This window comes from Hypanus sabinus, chromosome 10 (genome assembly GCF_030144855.1).
Source record: "Hypanus sabinus isolate sHypSab1 chromosome 10, sHypSab1.hap1, whole genome shotgun sequence".
Taxonomy (NCBI): domain Eukaryota; kingdom Metazoa; phylum Chordata; class Chondrichthyes; order Myliobatiformes; family Dasyatidae; genus Hypanus; species Hypanus sabinus.
The window spans coordinates 37,541,807-37,563,009 of record NC_082715.1 but is presented as its reverse complement, the minus strand read 5'-3'; the positions used below and the strand labels follow the sequence as shown (position 1 = coordinate 37,563,009).

The 21,203-nt window shown below is 36.3% G+C and overlaps 1 protein-coding gene across 1 annotated transcript in view; it reads left to right on the top strand.

The window, feature by feature from the left end:
* Nucleotides 1-17,144, top strand: part of gtf3c2 (general transcription factor IIIC, polypeptide 2, beta) — a 118,774-nt gene extending 101,630 nt beyond the window's left edge. The window contains exon 18 of the mRNA XM_059981684.1: nt 12,393-17,144. Coding sequence (XP_059837667.1) covers nt 12,393-12,566 — 174 coding nt within the window. The 3' untranslated portion in view covers nt 12,567-17,144. The remainder of the gene's footprint in view (nt 1-12,392) is intronic.
* The last annotated feature ends 4,059 nt before the right edge of the window (nt 17,145-21,203 follow it).

Sequence of the window (21,203 nt, the reverse complement as noted above, 5' to 3'; positions counted from 1 at the left end):
TCCCCTTGACAGATCCCCTTGGCACCACAAGCAAAAGGGATACCCTAAAAACTTTCCACCAATCTCCTGCCACGGATATGATAAGCCCCCCACAGCTGCGGCATTTGACTTCCAGTCGAACCACACGCATTTTCCCACACTTTCCCAGAACTGGCAGCTGTCACTTCGCGGTAATTGTGCCCGACTGTTCTAACAACGTCACCAGCCCGCCTACTCAAACTTTCAACCAATCCCTGTCGCTTTCTCTCAGCCAAGCACTGCCACTCACCCAACAACTGAGAGGTCCGCTCCGCCCACGCCTCCGCCCCTTTAGGGCTGGACATTATTCCAACAACCAGGCGGAGCTCACCACTGCTGAAACATCCCAACCTGTCACTCCTCACTCTCCAAACAGTACGGACAACCCATGGTCCCACCACCATTTCGTCAGCACTAGTCGGAACTCGAACAACGACCTCCAGGCTACCAACAGCAGCCACCCCACCCATCACACACGCAGTGATAACCAGCAATCGCACGCCAGCTCTTCGCCACAGACACAATTTAAAGAGGGCGATCACACAGCTTCCACAGAAATCAATCCCGGACGAACACCTCACAATGTAACCCCCTGGGTCGCCTCAGGCTCGCTCAGCTCATTCTCGTCTAGGGGGAGCAGCTGGGTAATCAGCTGGTGTGGATGCTGTGTGATGACCCTGTCATGCCCAAAAACAGACAGTACACCATAAGCGATTAAATGAGTACAATTTATAAAGGTTACTATAACTAAGTGATTAATAACGATACAGTATATATGAAGAGGAAAAATAAAGAAAAGGCGCCAAACTTATCAAAGTCCAAACCACATCGTGCACAACCGTTGGAGCTCAATTACTGAAGTCTTCTGGCCACCATTCGATCCCCTCCGAACTCCTTGACTCGCAGCTCAGGTCCCTCCGAGTGGTCAACCAAGCACATCTAGCTTCACCCCCCCCCTCCTCGGAGTACCTCCTGTCCCCGGATCCCCGCTTGGGGTCCATTCCTCGCACAGCTAACAGCATTGCGTCCTCTCTCTCAACCCCCTCACGCCGATCTCCCCAAAATCCCGTCAACAAAAGCTTACAGACTCAGAAGAAAGAACATTAATCCCCATTTGGTTTACAAAGGAATACAATTCTCGCAGCGCTCTCTCGCAACAAAGAAACATTCCTGCGTTTAACAAAACAAAGAAGCTCTTTCCCAACAGTAACATAGAAAAAAGAAGAAACCCCCTTTACACTAAAAAAGCTTTTGCTATCTTCCTTTATATTCCTGGCTAGCTTGCGTTTGTACCTCATTTTTTCTCCCCGTATTGCCTTTTTAGTTAAGTTCTGTTGTTCCTTAAAAACTTCCCAATCATCTGTCCTCCCACTCACCTTAGCTCTGTCATACTTCCTTTTTTTTTAAATGCTATGCAATCTCTGACTTCCTTTGTCAACCACTGTGGCCCCTTTCCCCCCTTTGAATCCTTACTTCTCTGGGGGATGAACTGATTTTGCACCTTGTGCATTATTCCCAAGAATACCTGCCATTGCTGTTCCACTGTCTTTTCTGCTAGGACATCCGTCCATTTAACTTTGGCCAGCTCCTCCCTCATGGCTCCATAGTTTCCCCTGTTCAACTGCAGCACTGACACCTCCGAGCTGCCCTTATCCTTCTCAAATTGCAGATAAAAACTTATCATATTATGATCACTACCTCCTAATGGCTCCTTTACTGCAAGATCGCTTATCAAATCCTGTTCATTACATAACACTAAATCCAGAATAGTCTTGTCCCTGGTCGGCTCTCGTACAAGCTGTTCCAAGAATGCATCCCGTAGGCACTCTACAAACTCCTTATCCTGTAGTCCAGCACCAACCTGATTCTCCCAGTTCACCTGCATGTTGAAATCCCCCATAACTACTGCAACATTACCTTTGCCACATGCCAATGTTAACTCCCTATTCAACTTGCACCCAATATCCATGCTACTGTTTGGTGGCCTGTAGACAACACCCATTTGGGTCCTTTTGCCCTTACTGTTCCTCAGTTCTATCCACACAGACTCTACTTCTCCTTGACCCTATGTCCCCCCTTGCAAAGGACTGAATCTCATTCCTCACCAACAGGGCCACCCCACCCCCTCTGCCCACATTTCTGTCCCTACGATAGCACGTATACCCTTGTACATTCATTTCCCAGGTCTGATCTCCCTGCAGCCATGTCTCCGTTATCCCAACATCATAGTTACCCATTTACACCTGAGCTTCCTCATCCGCCTTATTTCTGACTCTCCATGCATTCAGATATAGAATTTTTAGCCCATTTCTCCTCTCTCTGTTTGAATCGCTGCCTATTGTTCTTAACCCAGCTCCCCGAACTCCCATTGGGCTATACGCCCCTAGAATTTTGTTGTCCTTCCTAAATTTACTTATTCTTTCAACACTTTTAACTTCATGTTCCGTCAGACCATCCCTCTGTACATGTGTCCTCCTTATCACTTGTTCCGCCTCACCTTTCTCTACTACACACTTAATATTCCGGAACCGTGTAGTCCCCACCTGTCCTTTATTCTTCCTCTCTCTATCCTCTCTCACATTCTGGATCCCTGCCCCCTGCAAATTTAGTTTAAAAAACCCCCCCCAAGAAGCACTAGCAAACTTTCCTGCAAGAATGTTAGTACCGCTCCAGTTCAGGTGTAAACCGTCCCTTCGGAACAGATCCCACCTTTCCTGGAACAAAGCCCAATTATCTAAAAACCTGAAGCCCTCCCTCCTGCACCATCCTCTCAGCCACGTATTAATCTGTATAATCTTTCTGTTCCTTCCCTCACTCGCACGTGGCACAGGTAGCAATCCTGAGATTGTTACCCTGGAGGTCCTGCTCTTCAGCTTTGCACCTAACTCCCTGAACTCCCTATGCAGGACCCCCTCACTCATCCTACCCACGTCATTGGTCCCTACATGGACCACAACATCTGGATTCTTGCCCAATATTGGCACAACTTCAAAAGTAGTTAGTTTTATTTATTGAAGAGAAGCATAAAATAAGGACATCTTTCCATATTAAATATTTGAAGCAGAGACCACGGTTTTATACGAGAGTACAGATACTATCAGGATCAAGAAGTATTGGAAGGGAAGTAGGAGTATTCCTTGCAAGACAGAAGTCATGGGGTAAACATCCAAATTCCTAACTGGCAGCTGTGGTATTGAACCTGGGTCACTGGCACTATCATAGCAATATGCTACCTGCTGTGGTATTGAACCTGGGTCACTGGCACTATCATAGCAATATGCTACCTGCTGTGCTAATGTGCAGCTAGTAACATCCTTAGATACCTGCTCCTTGATTTCTTGCCCACCATTTTCAGCAAGGCCTCCTATCCTTTGTGAGTCTGTGCACTGGTGTCCATACCCTACCCAGGCTATTTTAAACTACTTTAAATCCTGCCCAAATGAACTACCAAATCTTTGGTGTAGCAATATTGAGTCTAGCAATATAGTTAGATGTTAAGTTGAAAGAGTCAGCTGGAGACGCTCATGGAGTGAGTACCGTTTTGGATTCGCTCCATAACCTTTACTTTTTTTAACCTTTGATCACCCTTATTCAGCTTATTTTTACCTATACCGAAAGTTTCTTTATTCTTTTTTTTTGGATTTACTGCCAAGAGTTTGTTGTGAACTTTTGAAGATATGCAAACAGAAATGTCTCTCAGGTCTAAGGGACGGGATCCCGGACGTAATCCGAACGGTAACGGAAAAAAGCAGGCTCCGACACAACAAACACAATTAACTTTTGAATTGTTTATGGAGGTTTTGGATAAAAAATTTGCTGAACTACAACAATTTTTTAAAGAAGATATAAAGGCTTTTCAAGAGTACATGGTTAAGACGGATTTAGTAATTAAACAGCAACAAGCTCTTATTGCGTCTCTGCAAGAAGAAGCTCGGAAGCGAGATTTGACTATTGGAAAACTGCAACAGGATTTAATTTCGACCATTAAGCTGATGGAAGCCCTTAAAGCCAAGAGTGACGATTTTGAGAATCGGTCCAGAAGACAGAACTTACGTATACTTGGTCTTCCAGACGGCATAGAAAAAGATGACCCTTCGAAATATTTTGCTCAACTTTTAAAAGAAGCGTTTCCGACGATTTCCCCGAATAACCCCCCTTTATTGGATCGGGCACATAGAATTCGGCGTCGATCACCGAGTGTTACAGACAAACCTTCGGTGGTAATTGTCCGGTTCCATTATGTAAATGACAAAGAACAAGTTATAAGAGCAGCTCGTCGGGTAGGAATGATTAAAATCAAAGATTTTTGCTTCCGCCTGATCGAAGATTTTAGTCCAGATCTTTTAAAAAGAAGGCTTCTTTTTAAACCGTTGATGGCTGAATGTTATGAGAAAAATATGAAACCTGCGCTTCTATACCCTGCGAAGCTTCGAATTTCTCCGTCGAATGCTCCACGACAAGTTTTCATTTCAACTTCAGAAGCGAGAAAATATCTGGAGGAGAACTTCCCTACTGCTACAGACACCAGTCTTTAATAAATGAATGATTCTGATCGTGTAAGATGGTTCTCGATCTCTTAAACCAGAATTAAAATCTGGTTATTGGTGTAGGTTCATCCTACACTTTATACTTAAGTTAAAGTGTGTTTGCGTCATGTTAATTGTTTTGCCTTATACACTTTAATTATTTAACTACATACTTGTCTATTAACTTTGTTCCTTCGAAGGTATATTTTTAATTCTTTGAAAGTAAATTTTTCCTTGATTAAGATGGTGGTTTTTTGGAAAAGATTTTTGGTTTTGCTTAAGATGGCATTATGTTTATATTTTTCGCGTTTCTTCCGTACAATGCATCGCTTATCTTAGCTTAAATATTTTTTGTTTTGTCTGGGCCAGAGCCCGAGTTATAATTGTTTTTTAGTGATTATATTTTTATTCTTTTTACAACTAACTATACTTAGAAATATGGTTTTTATTATAGCGATTTTATTTTTAAAGTTGGGGTGATTCTTTTATATATATCCTTTTTATATGGAGTGTTCTTCAGCTGACATGGGGGTAGGATTAGTCTTACTTTTTCTCTTTTTAAGTCATATTTTGGCTTTTTCTCTTTTTCTCGGGGGGTGGGGGGATGGTCTGTTTTCTAATTCTATGTTTTTTGTACCAGTTTGTGTTAGTTTTTTTATTCGGAGTGTTTTTGAACTTCAAATATGTCTGTGTTGTCGTCACTTCCGGGTCTTCTCACTACTTTTGTTCCTCTTCCGGGTGCATGAGTTTATAAGTTGGTTAACCCTTTCTATACCAATGGGTTGATTATAGAATTATGGCTCAGACCATTAATTTTGCGTCTTGGAATACTAATGGTTTAAATCATCCAATTAAACGAAAGATTTTCAAAGTATTCCAAAGACTTAATGCTCATATCATTTTTGTACAAGAAACTCATGTGAGGAGGGAGGACAAATTTCGTTTTTTTAGATTTTGGCGGGGTCAACAGTATCACGCAAATTCGAATGCTAAAGTAAAAGGAGTTTCAATTTTTATTGACTCCTCTATTTCATTTGTTCAACATGATATTTTTTCGGATCCGAATGGCAGATTTTTGTTAATTACGGGTTTACTTTGTAATAAAAAGGTTGCTTTGGTTAATGTTTATGCTCCAAATGTGGATTGTCCTGACTTTTTTAAGTCTTTATTTACTTCTTTACCCAATCTAAACGAATATAAGTTAATAATGGGTGGTGACTTTAATTGTTGTTTAAATCCTCTGATGGATAAATCTTTATCTATTCAGACTTTACCTAATAAGTCGGCCACTTGTATTAACTCTTTTTTGACTGACAATGGAGTTTTTGATATTTGGAGATTCCGGTATCCTAATGACAAAGAGTTTTCTTTTTTCTCACATGTTTATCACTCTTATTCAAGAATTGATTTTTTTTTGTAGACTCTTGTTTTATTCCATTGGTAATCGGTTGTAACTATGATATTATAGCTATCTCTGATCATGCTCCGTTATTACTTTCTATGAAATTTATGGATACAGCTTCTAATGCTAGACAATGGCGATTTGACTCTACCTTGTTGCAAGACTCTGACTTTATAAAATTTATGGAGGAGCAGATCGACTTCTTCTTCTCAACTAATTCTACAGATGATATTTCCTGCGGAACACTTTGGGACACTTTTAAAGCTTATATACGTGGACAGATTATTTCTTATTCTGTTGGTTTGAGGAAACGTATCAAGATGGAAACTCTTTTATTGGTTGATAAAATTAAAGAGGTTGATAAGAAATATTCGATTGCTCCTAGTAAGGAGCTTTACAAACAAAGGGTTGAACTTCAAATGGAACATAGTTTATTACTTACATCCTCGATTGAAAATCAATTAATGAAAACTAAATCTGATTTTTGTATACATAGTGATAAATCTGGTAAACTGTTAGCTAGTCAATTGAAGAATGCTCTGGTTAAACGTCAAATCACTAAGATTGGTCAGCAGAATGGGAATCTGACAGTTAATCATGATGAGGTAAATAAGGCATTTCAAGATTTCTATACCTCCCTGTATCAATCTGAATTTCCTCAAGATTATAATACCATGTCTGATTTTCTTGGAAAATTAAATTTTCCAAGGTTATCATCTGATGATCTTTTGATATTGGATACTCCTATTATGGATGTAGAAATTAAGGGGACTATTTCCTCAATGAATTCTGGGAAAGCACCAGGTCCAGATGGTTATACAGTTGAATTTTTAAAAAAATTTTCCGCTACTCTTTCCCCTTGGTTAGGTAAGGTTTTTGAGGAAGCCATTAGATTAGGGAATTTGCCACAATCTTTTTATAGAGCTTCCATTTCTCTAATATTGAAGAAAGATAAAGACCCTACTAATTGTGCTTCTTATAGACCTATATCTTTATTGAATGTAGACTCCAAGATTTTTTCCAAGTTACTGGCATCTAGATTGGAGAAGGTATTACCCAAAATTATTTCAGATGATCAAACTGGCTTTATTAAAAATCGTTATTCTTTTTTTAACATTAGGAGATTGTTGAATATTGTTTATACTCCCTCACATGATACTTCAGAATGCGTGATTTCATTAGATGCGGAGAAAGCATTTGACAGAGTTGAATGGCCTTACTTATTTAATGTGTTGGAGAAGTTTAATTTTAGTCCGATATTTATATCATGGATTAAATTGATTTATCATACTCCAGTAGCCTCAGTGTTTACCAATAATCAAAGATCTCCCTTTTTTCGCCTATTTCGGGGCACTAGACAGGGATGTCCTCTTAGTCCATTACTATTTAACATTGCCTTAGAACCTTTGGCAATTGCCATCAGACAATCACAGGATATTTTGGGTATTAATCGTGGGACAGATATTCATAAGTTATCTTTGTATGCAGATGATTTATTACTATTCATTTCTAACCCGGAGAAATCCATTCCAGCAGTTTTATCATTATTGGCTCAATTTAGTGAGTTTTCTGGGTATAAGTTAAATCTTAATAAAAGTGAATTGTTTCCATTGAATAAACGGGTCCCAATTTATGGAAATTTACCCTTTAAATTAGTTAATGACTTTTTTACTTATTTAGGGATCAAAATCACAAAAAACCATAAAGGTTTATTTAGATTTAATTTTTTACCCTTAATTGATCAGATTAAAGGTTTGTTTACTAAGTGGTCACCTTTGTCTTTATCCCTAATAGGTAGGATTAATGCTATTAAGATGGTTATTTTACCTAAGTTTTTATATATTTTTCAAGCGATACCAATTTTTATCCCGAAATCTTTTTTTACTAATGTTGACTCTAAAATTTCTTCATATATATGGCAGAATAAAAATCCCAGGTTAGGTAAAACATATTTACAGAAGACAAAAAAGGAAGGCGGGTTAGCATTACCTAATTTCAGATTTTACTATTGGGCAGTTAATATTAGATATTTGTTAAGTTGGTTGAAAGATGGGGGTGGATCTTTTGGCCCTTGTTGGGTGAGTTTAGAAACTAAATCGGTATCAGCTTATGCTTTGGGTTCTATTTTAGGGACTTCTCTCCCTTTTGCTCTTTCTAAATTGCCGAAACGAATTGACAACCCGATAGTTAAACATACATTGCGTATATGGTTTCAATTTCGGAGATTTTTTGGGTTGACTCAATTTGTTTTAAATAGTCCTATTGTATCTAATTGTTTTTTTCACCCTTCCATTATAGATCAAGCTTATTCGGCTTGGAAAACTAAGGGATTACTAAGATTTTCTGATTTATTTTTAGATAATTGTTTCATGTCTTTTGAGCAATTATCCAACAAATATAACTTGCCGAGATTTCATTTTTTTTAGATATTTGCAGATTAGACATTTTTTAAGTTCTGTACTCTCTACGTTTCCAAATTTTGTGCCTTCAGATACTTTGGAGAGTTTATTTGAATTAGACCCTTTTCAAAAAGGGCTTATTTCAAAACTTTATAATATAATTATGAAGATACGTTCAGAGCCTCTTTATAAGACTAAACAGGATTGGGAAAGAGAGCTTAGTTTTAGTATTTCTAGTGAGAATTGGGATAGAATTCTTCAATTAGTTAATACATCATCGTTATGTGCCAAACATTCACTAATACAATTTAAGGTCGTACATAGGGTCCTTATGTCCAAGGATAAATTAGCTCATTTTTACTCTCATATAAGTCCTATTTGTGATAGATGTCATTCTGAAATTGCGTCTTTAACTCACATGTTTTGGTCGTGTTCATTTTTGGAGAAATATTGGAAAGATATTTTTGATATTATTTCTGCGGTTTTGAATATCGATTTACAACCTCATCCTATTACTGCAATTTTTGGTTTACCAATGTTAGACTCACTGCATTTATCTTCTTCAGCCCGTCGAATGATTGCATTTCTAACTCTGATGGCTAGAAGATCTATATTGTTGAATTGGAAAGAAATTGATCCTCCCACTGTATTTAATTGGTTCTCTCAAACTATGTTATGTTTAAATTTAGAAAAAATTAGAAGTGGTACTTTTGAGACTTCTATTAAATTTGAAAAGTTATGGAGACCATTTATTCAACATTTTCATATGATGTAATATGACCCTGTGCCAAGTTCATTTGATTTCCTAGCTTTTAGCTTATGTATTTTGAGAGGACCGGAAGTGACGGCATTGATGAATACTTATTTTTGTGAGATATTATAAACAGCCCGCTTTTTTTTTTCCTTCTCTTTTTTTTGTTTTTTTTTTCTTTTATATTAGTTATTAATTATAGTTATTAGATTAGATTAGCTAGTTCTGCATTATATAAATTTTTTTTTCTTTCTTTTTTCTGTTTTTTTTATATTATACATTATGAAATATTTAGATTTACTATGTCCATACATATATCTTATGGCTTATGTCTTGGTAAACTCATTTATATTGTAACTATTATGTATGTTTTTTTTTCATATGTAATGGAATGTGTATGTTGGTAATTTCTTTATCAATATATCATCTGTATTCTGTCCATATTACTAATATTAATAAAAAGATTTAGAAAGATGTTAAGTTGTTCTTGCTGGACAGCTGGGACTCTGGGACAAAGCATGTAGAAGATGAGCATGAGACTGAGCAAGAACACTATTGATTTATGGAAGGGGATTAATATTTGACAAAACTTGTTTTTGGGGTTATAATTACCAAAGTAGATGATGGTGAACCAGTTGATGTGATGCATTTGATTTTGCAGATGCATTTGTTGAGCTGCTACAAGAGATATTTGAGCAAAATCAGAGTGTAGATTATTGGTTTTAATGTACTGTAATGAGGATTGGTTATTAGATGGAAAATAATGTAGGAGCGAATGGGTCACTTTTGGTTTTGGTGGCTGGTTCTAGCAGGATCGATGCTATGGTTCCAGCTGTTTGCAATCTACATCAGTGATCTGAGGGTTTTATGTGTGCTGAAATCATGATTATTTCCTCTTTGCCTGACCTGCTCCATTTTATTATTTCTCTCTGTTACTCTCATTATCCTTTTGAAAATTTGAAAACCTATCACTTGTAAATCAGGGCATGACTCCTTGTGAAAGGCTAAAGTAAGGATTCACCAGAATAATTCCTGCAAGGAGTGTTTGTCCTTTTAAGCAGTCTGGGCCTATCTCCTGAGCATGGAAGAATTAGATAATGTTGGAATAGACAGAGTTCTTATTGGTTTTAGCTAGTGCTGGAATCAGGATGAGCTGTTTTGAAGCATGGCTCCCAGTCTCAAAATAAGTGGTTGGCAATTTAGCTTGGAGATTAAAAGAAATTTCTTCACCCAAGACATAGTGGAACTTAATAGCTCAATTATTGAGTAGATAATTGGAGTTCAGAATTTTAAGGAAGTCAAGGGAAATATGGTTTGTGCAGGAGGATATGCTTCATCTGTGAATCTGTTTAGGTCACCTAAAGGGAAATATGGTTTGAGCACTGAGGATATGCTTCATCTGTGAATCTGTTTAGGTCACCTACTGTATCCGGTGCCTCCTCTACATTGCTGAGAACCGGCAAAAATTGAGGGACTGTTTTATTGAGCAGAGGTGCTCTATCCGCAAAAAGCAGTATTTCCTGGTTGTAAGCCATTTTAATTCCTGTCCCCATTCCCTTTCCTCCTCTTTTTGCCACAATGAGGCCACTCTCAGGTTGGAGGAACAACATCTCATAACACATCTAGGTAGCCTCCAACCTAATAACATGAACACTGATCTCTCCAATTTCTGGTAATTTTTTTCCACCCACCCCCCCTTCTAATCCCCACTCTGGCCTTCTAACACTTTTTCTCACCTGCTTATTGCCTCCCCCTTGTGCCCCTCTTCCTCTGTAAGATGCCTTCTTTACCAGCCTGTTGCCTTTTCCACGTACTACCTCTCAGCACCTAACTTCCCATCCTCCCCACCTTCTTATTCTGGCATCTTTCCCTTTCCTTTCCAGTTCTGATGAACAACCAGAAAAGCTGACTGTTCCATAGATTCTGCCTAACCTGAGTTCCTCCAGCATTTTGTGTGTGTTGCTCAGGATTTCTAGTGTCTGCAGAATTTCTTGTGTTTCTAAGGAAAGGTGGCCATGAAAATTAAATGAAGGGTCATTCACATCAGCCAAATAGATTTCTACATTAGCATTCTCTAACTTCTATTTCTCATGGTTTTGTAGCTTCCCGGTTGTGTTCACTTTCTTTCAGTTCCAGGTTATATGGCTTGGGTCTCTCTAAAGCCACACACCATCAAATTGTCTGTTGTATATGTTTACTGAGTGGCACATACTCTTAAGTTCTGAATGTCAGAGAATGCAGTTAAGCTCCATTTGGCATTCTGGTGCAGTATTGTGTCACAGTTGCCTTTATATAAAGACAGACAAGAACAAATGGAGTGTAAAATGAAGAAAATTTAATTTTACAGTCCAATGTCTGGGACTGTAATAGCAACATTGGAAGCTTATCCTCTAGGCCTGATGATCTAGCACAAAGCATACTTGTTATTTGTGGCTCTCTGTGAACAGCTAAATTGAACATACAAAAAGTTATCCAAAGCCTAAATTCTTTTTCAGATGTCACACTTCCAAAGAGTCCATCCGATTTCTTGGATCAAAACAAGGAACTTCTAATTGTTGTTATATGTGGAGTTCTACTCGTATTCTGCCAAGAACAGTTATCAATAATAAACTATAAATATTTTTCAGGGTATATTAAATCAATTTAGTCAGAAGTGTTATCCTCTTCTTCTGTTCTTATAAAGCCTACATATGATTTCACTTATGAATTTTTATCATCCACTTATTTTACACCTACATTTAATGTTCTCTGGCCATTTGTTTCTAATTAAGGGACATTGATCAGAACTCTTAACTTTGTTTCCCTCTCCACAGGTACTGCCTGACATGCAAAGTATTTTGAGCATTTTTTGCTTTGTTTCAGATTTCTAGTTCAAAGTAAAATTTATTATCAGAGCACATATAACTTGATACAACCCTGAGAATCCTTTTCTGTAGGCATACTTAGCAAATCTATAGAACATTAACTGTAAACTATAAACATCAAGAACTGTTAACTGTAAAACTGTTGCTTCTAACATGTTGCTTTTAAGCTCTTAGTATTTGGTATCTTTTTTTTGTCTTGTTTTGCCCTTTTTTAAAATATAAGCTATTGTGGAATGCTGTCCCCATTTTTAAGCATTGTTTTAAATTAGGTTTTGCTACATTTCTCTTGCTCTTAACAAGTAAGATTTAACAACTTAACAAGTTCAGATTTCATGTATGGACCTAACATTTAATATTTCTTGAAGTTTGGAAAGTCATATTTTTTTAAATAATAAAGTTTGTCTATCTAATTTAGCTGTCTTTTTCTACCAGGTCCGTTTCAATCCCAATCTGGACGCCCATGGATGGGTTCTTTCTGCTGGGCAATCTGGCATTGTTCGAGCCCACTGTGTACGGAGCCTTAACACACATGTCAGCAGGAAGTTGATCAAGGAATACCAAGCACAATTCAGTTCTATGTTCCAGCCTACAGTAACAACCAATTGAGAGTCCCATTGTCTCTAACATTATGCACAGTGTAGAAACAGTGATGCAAACAATAATATGAAGCCACCATTCTTGGGTTGACATACCGCCACTTTGGATTTTCCAAGGAACAAATGGAGTTACAACATAGCTGTCACCTACTGAATCCTGTTGGGGCACAATAATTGAATGAGGCACAGCTATTCCTGCCTGCTAGGTTCAGCTGTGTATGCTTTTTTTAAAAGTTTGTTGTATAGAATAATGTCTTATTTAAATGTATTACTGGAATTCAATCAAATGAATCAGACACATCGGGGTAAAAATTTGTCTTTGATTGCAGACTCTAAAGTGGCGCAATGATATCAGTCACCATTTGTATTCGTCCCACCCATTTATTGGCTTCAGTGGATATGAATATTTAGAGAGGAGTATAAGTGTCAATGTTATAGACGCTGTTTAGCGCTGCTGATCAAAACAAATTCTGCCACCGGTTTTTCAAAAGAAGTAGTCAAAAAATTTCACTTTGGTTGTTATGATTTTCCTGAAACTTACTTAGATGTTGTGAGTGAGGAGTAGCATTGGCCTTTAATCAACAAAAAAGTTTTGAGACAAAAGTGAATGTGTCTGATTTCACAGGATTGACAGGTTTTTAGCTGCTAGGAACAATTTTACAAAACCAATGTTATTAAAATCATGAAATGTCATGCAATTTTTTTTTGCAAACTTTTTTTAAGAAATTGAACTGAAAATAGTTTTCCCAGGTTTTCTGCCATCTTGCTAAGCACCCTCCCTTTACTAAGCTAGTGTTTTGGTTATATAATAGAAAATCATAATATCTTTGCATGAAAATATTGTTTGTCTGAGAATTGGTTTATTGGTTGGTGTCTTGTCTGAGGCAGGTAAAAACAGGTCACATTTACTTTTAAGAGAAACAATCAGATTAAAGTATGAAAGGACTGAATTAACTTAGTTAGTTTATGTGCAGTAAATAGTTCAGGATTTTATAATTATACATACAAAGCAAAATTTATATTTGCATGGCAATAACTTTATTCCTGGTCTTACCTATAATTAGCTTTATAAAGTAAGAGAGTTATAAAGTAAGACTCTCAAAAAAATTTGATTTATCCTTGTTCTATGATTGTGCCACTTCATTGGTACACTGAAGTTATAAAAGGTTGGTCTCACTCTGGATGCATCCAAAAGGTTCCCTTTAATTTTGGATCGGAAGTGTAATTTTCCTCAGGTTTCATTGCTTTTCCTTTGATAGATCATTAGTCCTAAGTCTGTGTGCTGTTGGCGTTGTGACCTGTAGTGCATGCTAGTGAAGAGCTATGCTAGCTATCAACATAAATGATATTCATAGGAGTATGAAATCTAGCAAACAATTTCCTCTGAATACGTTATTGCTGAAAATTGATCAGCATTTCATGATTTTTTTAACATGGCGATTTGTAAAACAGGCAATGATCAATTGCTCACACTGAGCATTGCTGTCATTTCCATCTTGCTTTTTCAAGTTAAATATGCACTATGTGTAACATTTGGCTTTTTGGCTATGAACCTTTCTAAAGAATGCTTTGAATAGTTCATGCTCTCCCTTTATTCCATCTTGCAGCTCCCTGCCCCCCAAAAAAATCCTGTAAAATTGATTCAGAATTTGTAGTTTTTCAAGTTGTTTTCTACAAGTGATGTTTGTTTTATAATAATTATAATACAACCAGTGATATAATTGCCTTTCTAATTTCTCTTGAATTTCTGTTTTATGTTGTGTGTATTTCATTTATTTGCTGTTGCATGTAGGTTGGGCATTTAAAGATCTGTAAATCTGAACCTAGCTGATGTAGTTGGATGCACCTTGTAATACAACTACCTCAAAACAATAGACTCTCTGTAAGGTTTCGTAGTCACTTTGTTGTGAATGGTCATTGCAAAGCTAGTGAACTACATAACGTCAGTACATTTATAGTCTTTGTTGTTTCACATTACTACCTTTACCCCAGTTCAAACATTGTTTTCCATGTGCATTTATTACACATTTGCACACTGGAATTGTGTTGAATAAATGGAATGGCCTTTACCATTTTGTGGCTGAAATACATCACTCCCACATGACTTGCACAGGAATTGCCTTCTGTATTGAAATTCTTAATTCCCTACGACCAGGACAAATTAATAACTGCCTTCCCTGCTATGGCAAAATCACAACTCAGTTATTTTTTATTGTAGGTCCAGAAGTTGATAGTGATATTGGCACTTCCAATGTAGATGCATTTAAGCTACCAGTTAAGCTTTTTTTCCTCCATGTAAAGTATATGAAGCTAAAAATTGCTCTATTTTTAAAGGTACTGCCTAACCTAGTAAGTGACTCTGGGTGAGCAATGTCATGCAACATTTTATCCTTGTTATATGAATTCCACATCAAAAGACATTTGGCTTCATTCCTGTTTGTAAACCATTGTAAAAGGGAGTGAAAGCACTGTTAAAATGTAGCATGTTCCGAAGAGTTTGGTGGCATGGATGTTTTCATACCAGTGCTTTGTCCTCAAACGTATCACTTATATTCATTAATTAATTTCTTTGTCTTTTAATCTTGAATGGAAATGTATTCAAGATGTGCTGTATTTTAGGTTGCATATAAATAACTTATTTTAATGCAATTCCCACACTTTGCTTTTTCTTTTACATCTGACCAAAACTATGGGAAAGCGGTTCATTTCCAAATCTTTGACAATGCTGCCATGAAATAATACTCTCCGTCATTATTGCATTTGAGGGGTGCCTTCCTTGAATAACATTATTTTATTTTTTGCTTAGCATATGTAACTGGATACCAAATTTTACCATTCTGAGTGCAGTGTATCAATATGTAACACAGCAGTGCAGCGATGTACTAAATGTCTTGGTTTAGATTAATGTACAGTATTTAGATTAGTGCACTGTGTTTATCTGCACTTCCCATTTTATATATTTCTTTTCCCAAGTCAGCCTTAAATTCAGAAAACTCCTCTGAAAGTTCAGTCAACAAGAAGTACACTTTTCAAGATAATTTAATTTCCTCTTGCATTAATGCAGCTTAAGTCTTGTTTAACTACACTATAAAGCACCATAGCTGAACTGCTTTGAGGGAAATGCTAGATTTTGTATTTTTTATGCATTCCACGTTGGGCTTTCCCCCACCCATACGCTGCTATTTCTGTGTTAATGTCATAATCAAGGCTTGTTTTCCTGTTGGTCATCCCTTGCAAGTAGTATGATTTTTTAAGAGTACCCTGAAGAGTTTAAATATTATAATTGCAGTTCTCATCATGTAACATTAGTGAATTTGATTGTTCAAGATGAAGAGTGGAATGAAACTTTAGAACATGAATTTAAAACATTTGACAGAGTGTACAGTTGCTAATAAGAGTTTGTTAATTATTTCTTCTCAGAAATTAAAAGCTGTGAATGTGGCTCAGAGATTAAAATGTTGCCTTTTGTTATAAAATGTTTCATTTTAGTTTCATCTGATCCATCATGTATGTATATGCTCCTATACTTCCCAGTTGCTCCTTTCAGAAAGCCATAGCCATTGGTGCACTGGCCAGTTGAGCATGCAAGTTAGTTACATAATATTTTGCATCCTTGGGTAACTGGCTTTAATCAATCAGGAAATTTTGGCTTTTATAAAAATTATTTGGGCAATTAGTAGTTTTGCAGTGCATTTTCTACTATGCTTCTGCAAATTAATTAGCTTAGGAAGTGCACTAGAACGTGCTAGAGCTATTATGCAGCTTGATTAAAATAGAGCAGGGTTGAATTTCTTGACACTAATTTCTTAAATATTTACATAATTATTGTAAAAAGTACCGTTAGTTCTGTATAGAAATCTGTGCATAGTTAGCAAATGTCTAACTTGAGAACATTTATAATTTGGGAAGTTTGACACACTGTTCACATGCTGATGATTAAATTTTAAAATGGTTACCATTAGCCATTTAGTCTTTGTAGCTGCTTCTTTTAAAGAAGCTGGTGAGCCCTTCATATTGATAACTATTCTATTCCATCTATTTATAACACAGCAAGTCATTTATTAAAATGTCTTGGTGATACTATATTTATTTAGAAGTGTTGTTGAGTTATTGCAAAATGGATACCTTTTAAGAAAAATACCGCATTCTGATATCATATTGTCTGATTTAGTGGACTTCTCTCCTGACCATATTGTTCTGCAGTGCAGCTTGTATATAACATCTGTTAAGAAAAGGACAGAATGTGGAAAGAATTATTGTTTTTCATCCACCAGTACATTTTGTAGAAGGGAAGGAAGGCTTCTTGCTGGTTCGAGCCAAAGCAAATGCCTGTTTATTTTGCAGTAATTACTAATCCATAAGGGTATTACCCAAGGTCAATTTATATATCCCTTTCAATTAATCTTTCACCTTGCTTAATGTTATCTCACTTTTTGATCTTTGTGTCAATATGTCTGCCTGTACTTTAGTATTTGGAGTATGACTAATACTCTGATATTCTCGGGTTTCAAGTCTGGTTATGTCATTTTATATTTAAATGTTACTTTGGTCATAATATGCAATTAAAACATTTTAATTTTTTACTTGTTTTCTTCCTATGCTTGAATATTATTCTGGCAACTTAGTAAATAAAGTTATAATTATTTTAATTACAGCAATTGTGACAGAGACCGTGTAGTATGTAAAGTGGGCACTGGAGATGATAAGTAAACACTGTCAGCTTTCTTGGATTGTTTTGGAGATTGCAAAAAAATTAAAGCCTGCCTCCTGAGGGAAAGTTTTGGGGTGGTGGGTTGTCTAGGCCTAGTCTGTCCTGAATTACTATAATGTTCCATACAGTAATACTTCCATCATTTCCAACTTCAGGGAAAGGATGAGATGGTTTTTTGACTAAATCGTCACAGTCCTGCAGGAAGAGTGATGTCTGGATCACTTGTGAGATCAGAACCAGGTTTCGTAGTAACATTTCTGGTCAGCTAACCTGTTAACTTGCCTTATTTTTAATCAGCTGGGTTGTAACATTCATGCAAACTCACCACAATGAATAAGCTGAGCTCACAAGAAATCTGTACAAATCTTGTTATCCAATGTGCAATGTCCAATATCGCTTTGAGAACCATTGTCATTAACTGAAATTGATATAAAACTAGGATTACTAACTGTACTTGAGACATCTTTAGAGTTAAAACAATGGAAACAGAGAAGGTGACTCATTCAAATGATTCCATTTTTCCCGAGTACTTGAAATTCAAGGAACTGCTGGAAATGTTTATAATGTCTGTCAGCATCTGTGAAAAGTAATTAATAATTCTGGTTAAGGATCCTTCATTATAGCTGACTGCCCTTAGAGTTTCCAGTATTTTCTATCTTTTGTTTCAAAGTGTTAGCTTGCAGTGATACCTGGAGATCATTGGAAAAGGCCTTTTCCTGTCACTGGCATGTTTTGTGTTCAAGGGCTATGCAATTAATTTTGATACTGCATCGGTGTCATTTCTTCCATTTTGTGCATTTCATGATGGATCATATTTGAATATCCTTCCAGAAAATGATTCATAGCTGTGTATTGGGTAATAAGTGTATATTCACCATGTGTCTGATGAAAACATAGTCCACAGTCCTTTCTACAATTTCCTTTTTGATGCAAATCCTCTTAAAAGTTTAGTTGTGAATCTTGCATATGTGGGAAGAGGAAGCCTTCTTGGTGCATATCTATTAATGTAAGAGCCATGCAACAAACTTGATGCTCAAAACTTAATGATCTTTCAGATTATTATATACTTGGGAATAGGCTTCCTACTTTGCACATAAGTTTTTGATATAGTTTTCGTCAGGAGGCCCAGCATATAGTGCTGTGATGGTCCAAGCATGCATAGTTGGAAAAGCATTCGTTATTTTTAGGTTCACATGTAGAATGATGAATTGAGTAGGGGACTGGATGGAGGTCAGTATCTTATCATCATGAGGAACTTAGAATAGAATGCCATCTGTCTCAGTAGTTACTGCTGCTGTTAATGTACCTCATCTGGTGTCTAGAGAGATCCAACTAAATTGTAACATGTAGGCACAATTCAGATTCAATCCTTATCAGGCACAATGGGAAAAGAGTTGTATCACGGCTTGGAATTTTGTTGAGCTGTCCCATGAAGTGCTTTAATGTGTCACTTCTATTAAATGTTATATTAAGCAATTGTTCATCTTACTTTTCATATTCTCCACAAAAATGATTAAATGTTGGGTTTAATTTCACTTCATGCACTTTTTTCCCCAAAGACATTTGATAAATTGCAATTTGAAAAGCACATGTTTGGTGAAAATTGTTTTAAAAATGCTAGTGAAAACATCAAGAAATTAAGTCTTTATTGTAACAAGAATCTATTGAAAATTCATGTCCAACATAAAAAGTCAATCTGTAATTGCTCAAGAATGGACTCATCTGGGATTGCAAGACTAATAAGTGATGATGGGAAAAGTTTTCTATATGCAGTCATTTTTATTGACATGAAAATATTTCAAAAGTACACAACAGCTGATGTTCAACACTCCAGTGCACATGTTCACCCACATATAAAACAGAACATTTACCTCTTATTTACAAAACAGTACAACAAAGAACATTGGCTCTTGTAGAGTTTGACACTTTATTACATGGAAATCTCTGTACTTCAAAATATGTTACACACAACACAGCACACATAAAATTCACACCATAATTTTCATATGAGCATTCACAAAGGCCAGCTATAAACTATGAATCAATCCAACTTCTGAACCCATGTTTTTACCTTCAACCTGTTTTTATGTGAGTAAATTCTAGCCATCCCAAAATTTGTTACACTATTGTGTGACATGAAAGGTTTATTTCACAGGCTTCTAACAGCTTCTCTTTAGAGAAATTACGCTTTCATTTGAAGGGGCAGTAGATTTTAAAAGTAGTGTTTTGTAGTACCACTGAGTTTTGCAGCTCAATAACGTTTAGGTACATTTCAGGTTCAATCCTTATCAGGCATTATGGGAAAAGGGGTGTTTCACAGTTTAAAATATTGCTGAGCTGTCCCATGAAATGCTTTAATGTAGACTTGTACATGTATGATCAGGGATCTTGGCTCACCTCACAATGGACTATTATTTTGTGTCTGAGTCTGTTGCTGATGATATGATGTTCATGACATTTCACACTATTTTCATAATCAATCTTTAAATAGATTAACTATCATTTTATGGAAAAGATTATCAGTCTGAGAAGTAAGAAATTGGGATCTTTGTGTGTACTGTATGTGCACTTGAGGGAGGGTGGAAAAGGAATGTATATTAGTGGAGATGATGAATGTGTGGAATGAGTCTCAAAGCATATAGGGGTAAACTTGTTTGCTGTCAATTCTTTATAATATTTCCAAATGCTGAAGATTTTAATTTATTTTTCTTCTGTAAATGATCAGGATATAATAATCCCTTAATTTAGTGAGTTTGACCAGCTACCTGTACTGAGCCAATGTATGATGACACTCGGCTTCATCTGAACATGCACGATTGCTCAAATCTGAAGAGAATTATTCTTCATCTATTCAAAGTAGATTTCTTCCACGTTTTAAAAAACTATTCACCTTTTCTTCTAATAAACTCTAGAATAGGCAATATGATACTAGATGTGAACATGGCACATTCTGCAACATGTATTCTATCTTGGGTATGATCTGCATCTCCTGTAAAATTGCAGCAAATATCCCTTGCTTTTCTTTTACAACTCCACCACCACTTCTCTACATTACCATTTTGATTGGTCTTGGTACATGGATCTTAGAAAAATAGAGGGCTATGCGCTAGGGAAAATATGTAGTCTCTGGTGTCAGCTGAAGGACCTGTAATGTGCTGTAAATTTTTATGTTTTATGTCATAAATAGTTGAAAATTTAACAATTCTATCCTGGGTAACTGCACATTTAATTGTCATTTTAATGAAATTAAGACGTGAAATCAAAATTTGGAAAAGATTAATTCAGATTTGTAAGAAAGAATAAGCAACTTCTTTTAAATGTCTTTTTTCCTTAACTAACCTGGTTTGGTGGATTAACATGACCAACTTCAACTCTTAATATTTGGTTTAAAGTGGGGTATTATCTTACTATACTTCAATAACATCACATATTGCAATCTTTAGCAAGAATTAAGATGGTCTGTTTAATTGAAAAATAATTTATTTCTAAATTGGACAAGAAGCCTTGATTGTTGAAATTTACAAGTACTTTGCCAGGAATCTATTGTATAGAGGTCTCAATGCATTATGCCTGCAATTAATACTGAGTACACTACGTTTTAACAAAAAAGTTAGATGTATGTAATTCAATTAATAGGAACTTGTTCCTGATTTCTTTCAAATGTGAGCATAACTATTTCATAGCATATAGAAAATGGTGCATCTTAACTGATATAAATACTGTACAGTAAAATTATTGGTCTATTTAAATGTAGTGTAACGGGATTAAATTGTGCTCATCAATAAACAATAACCAATTATAAATATAATGATCATACTAGACAAGACAAGATGCAATTTGCCAAGATATCTTGCGCATTGCTATGTGTGCTTCAAGGAAGATCTGAGCAGCTTTCACCACTGCAGTTGTCTAACATGCATTGATGACTAGTTCATA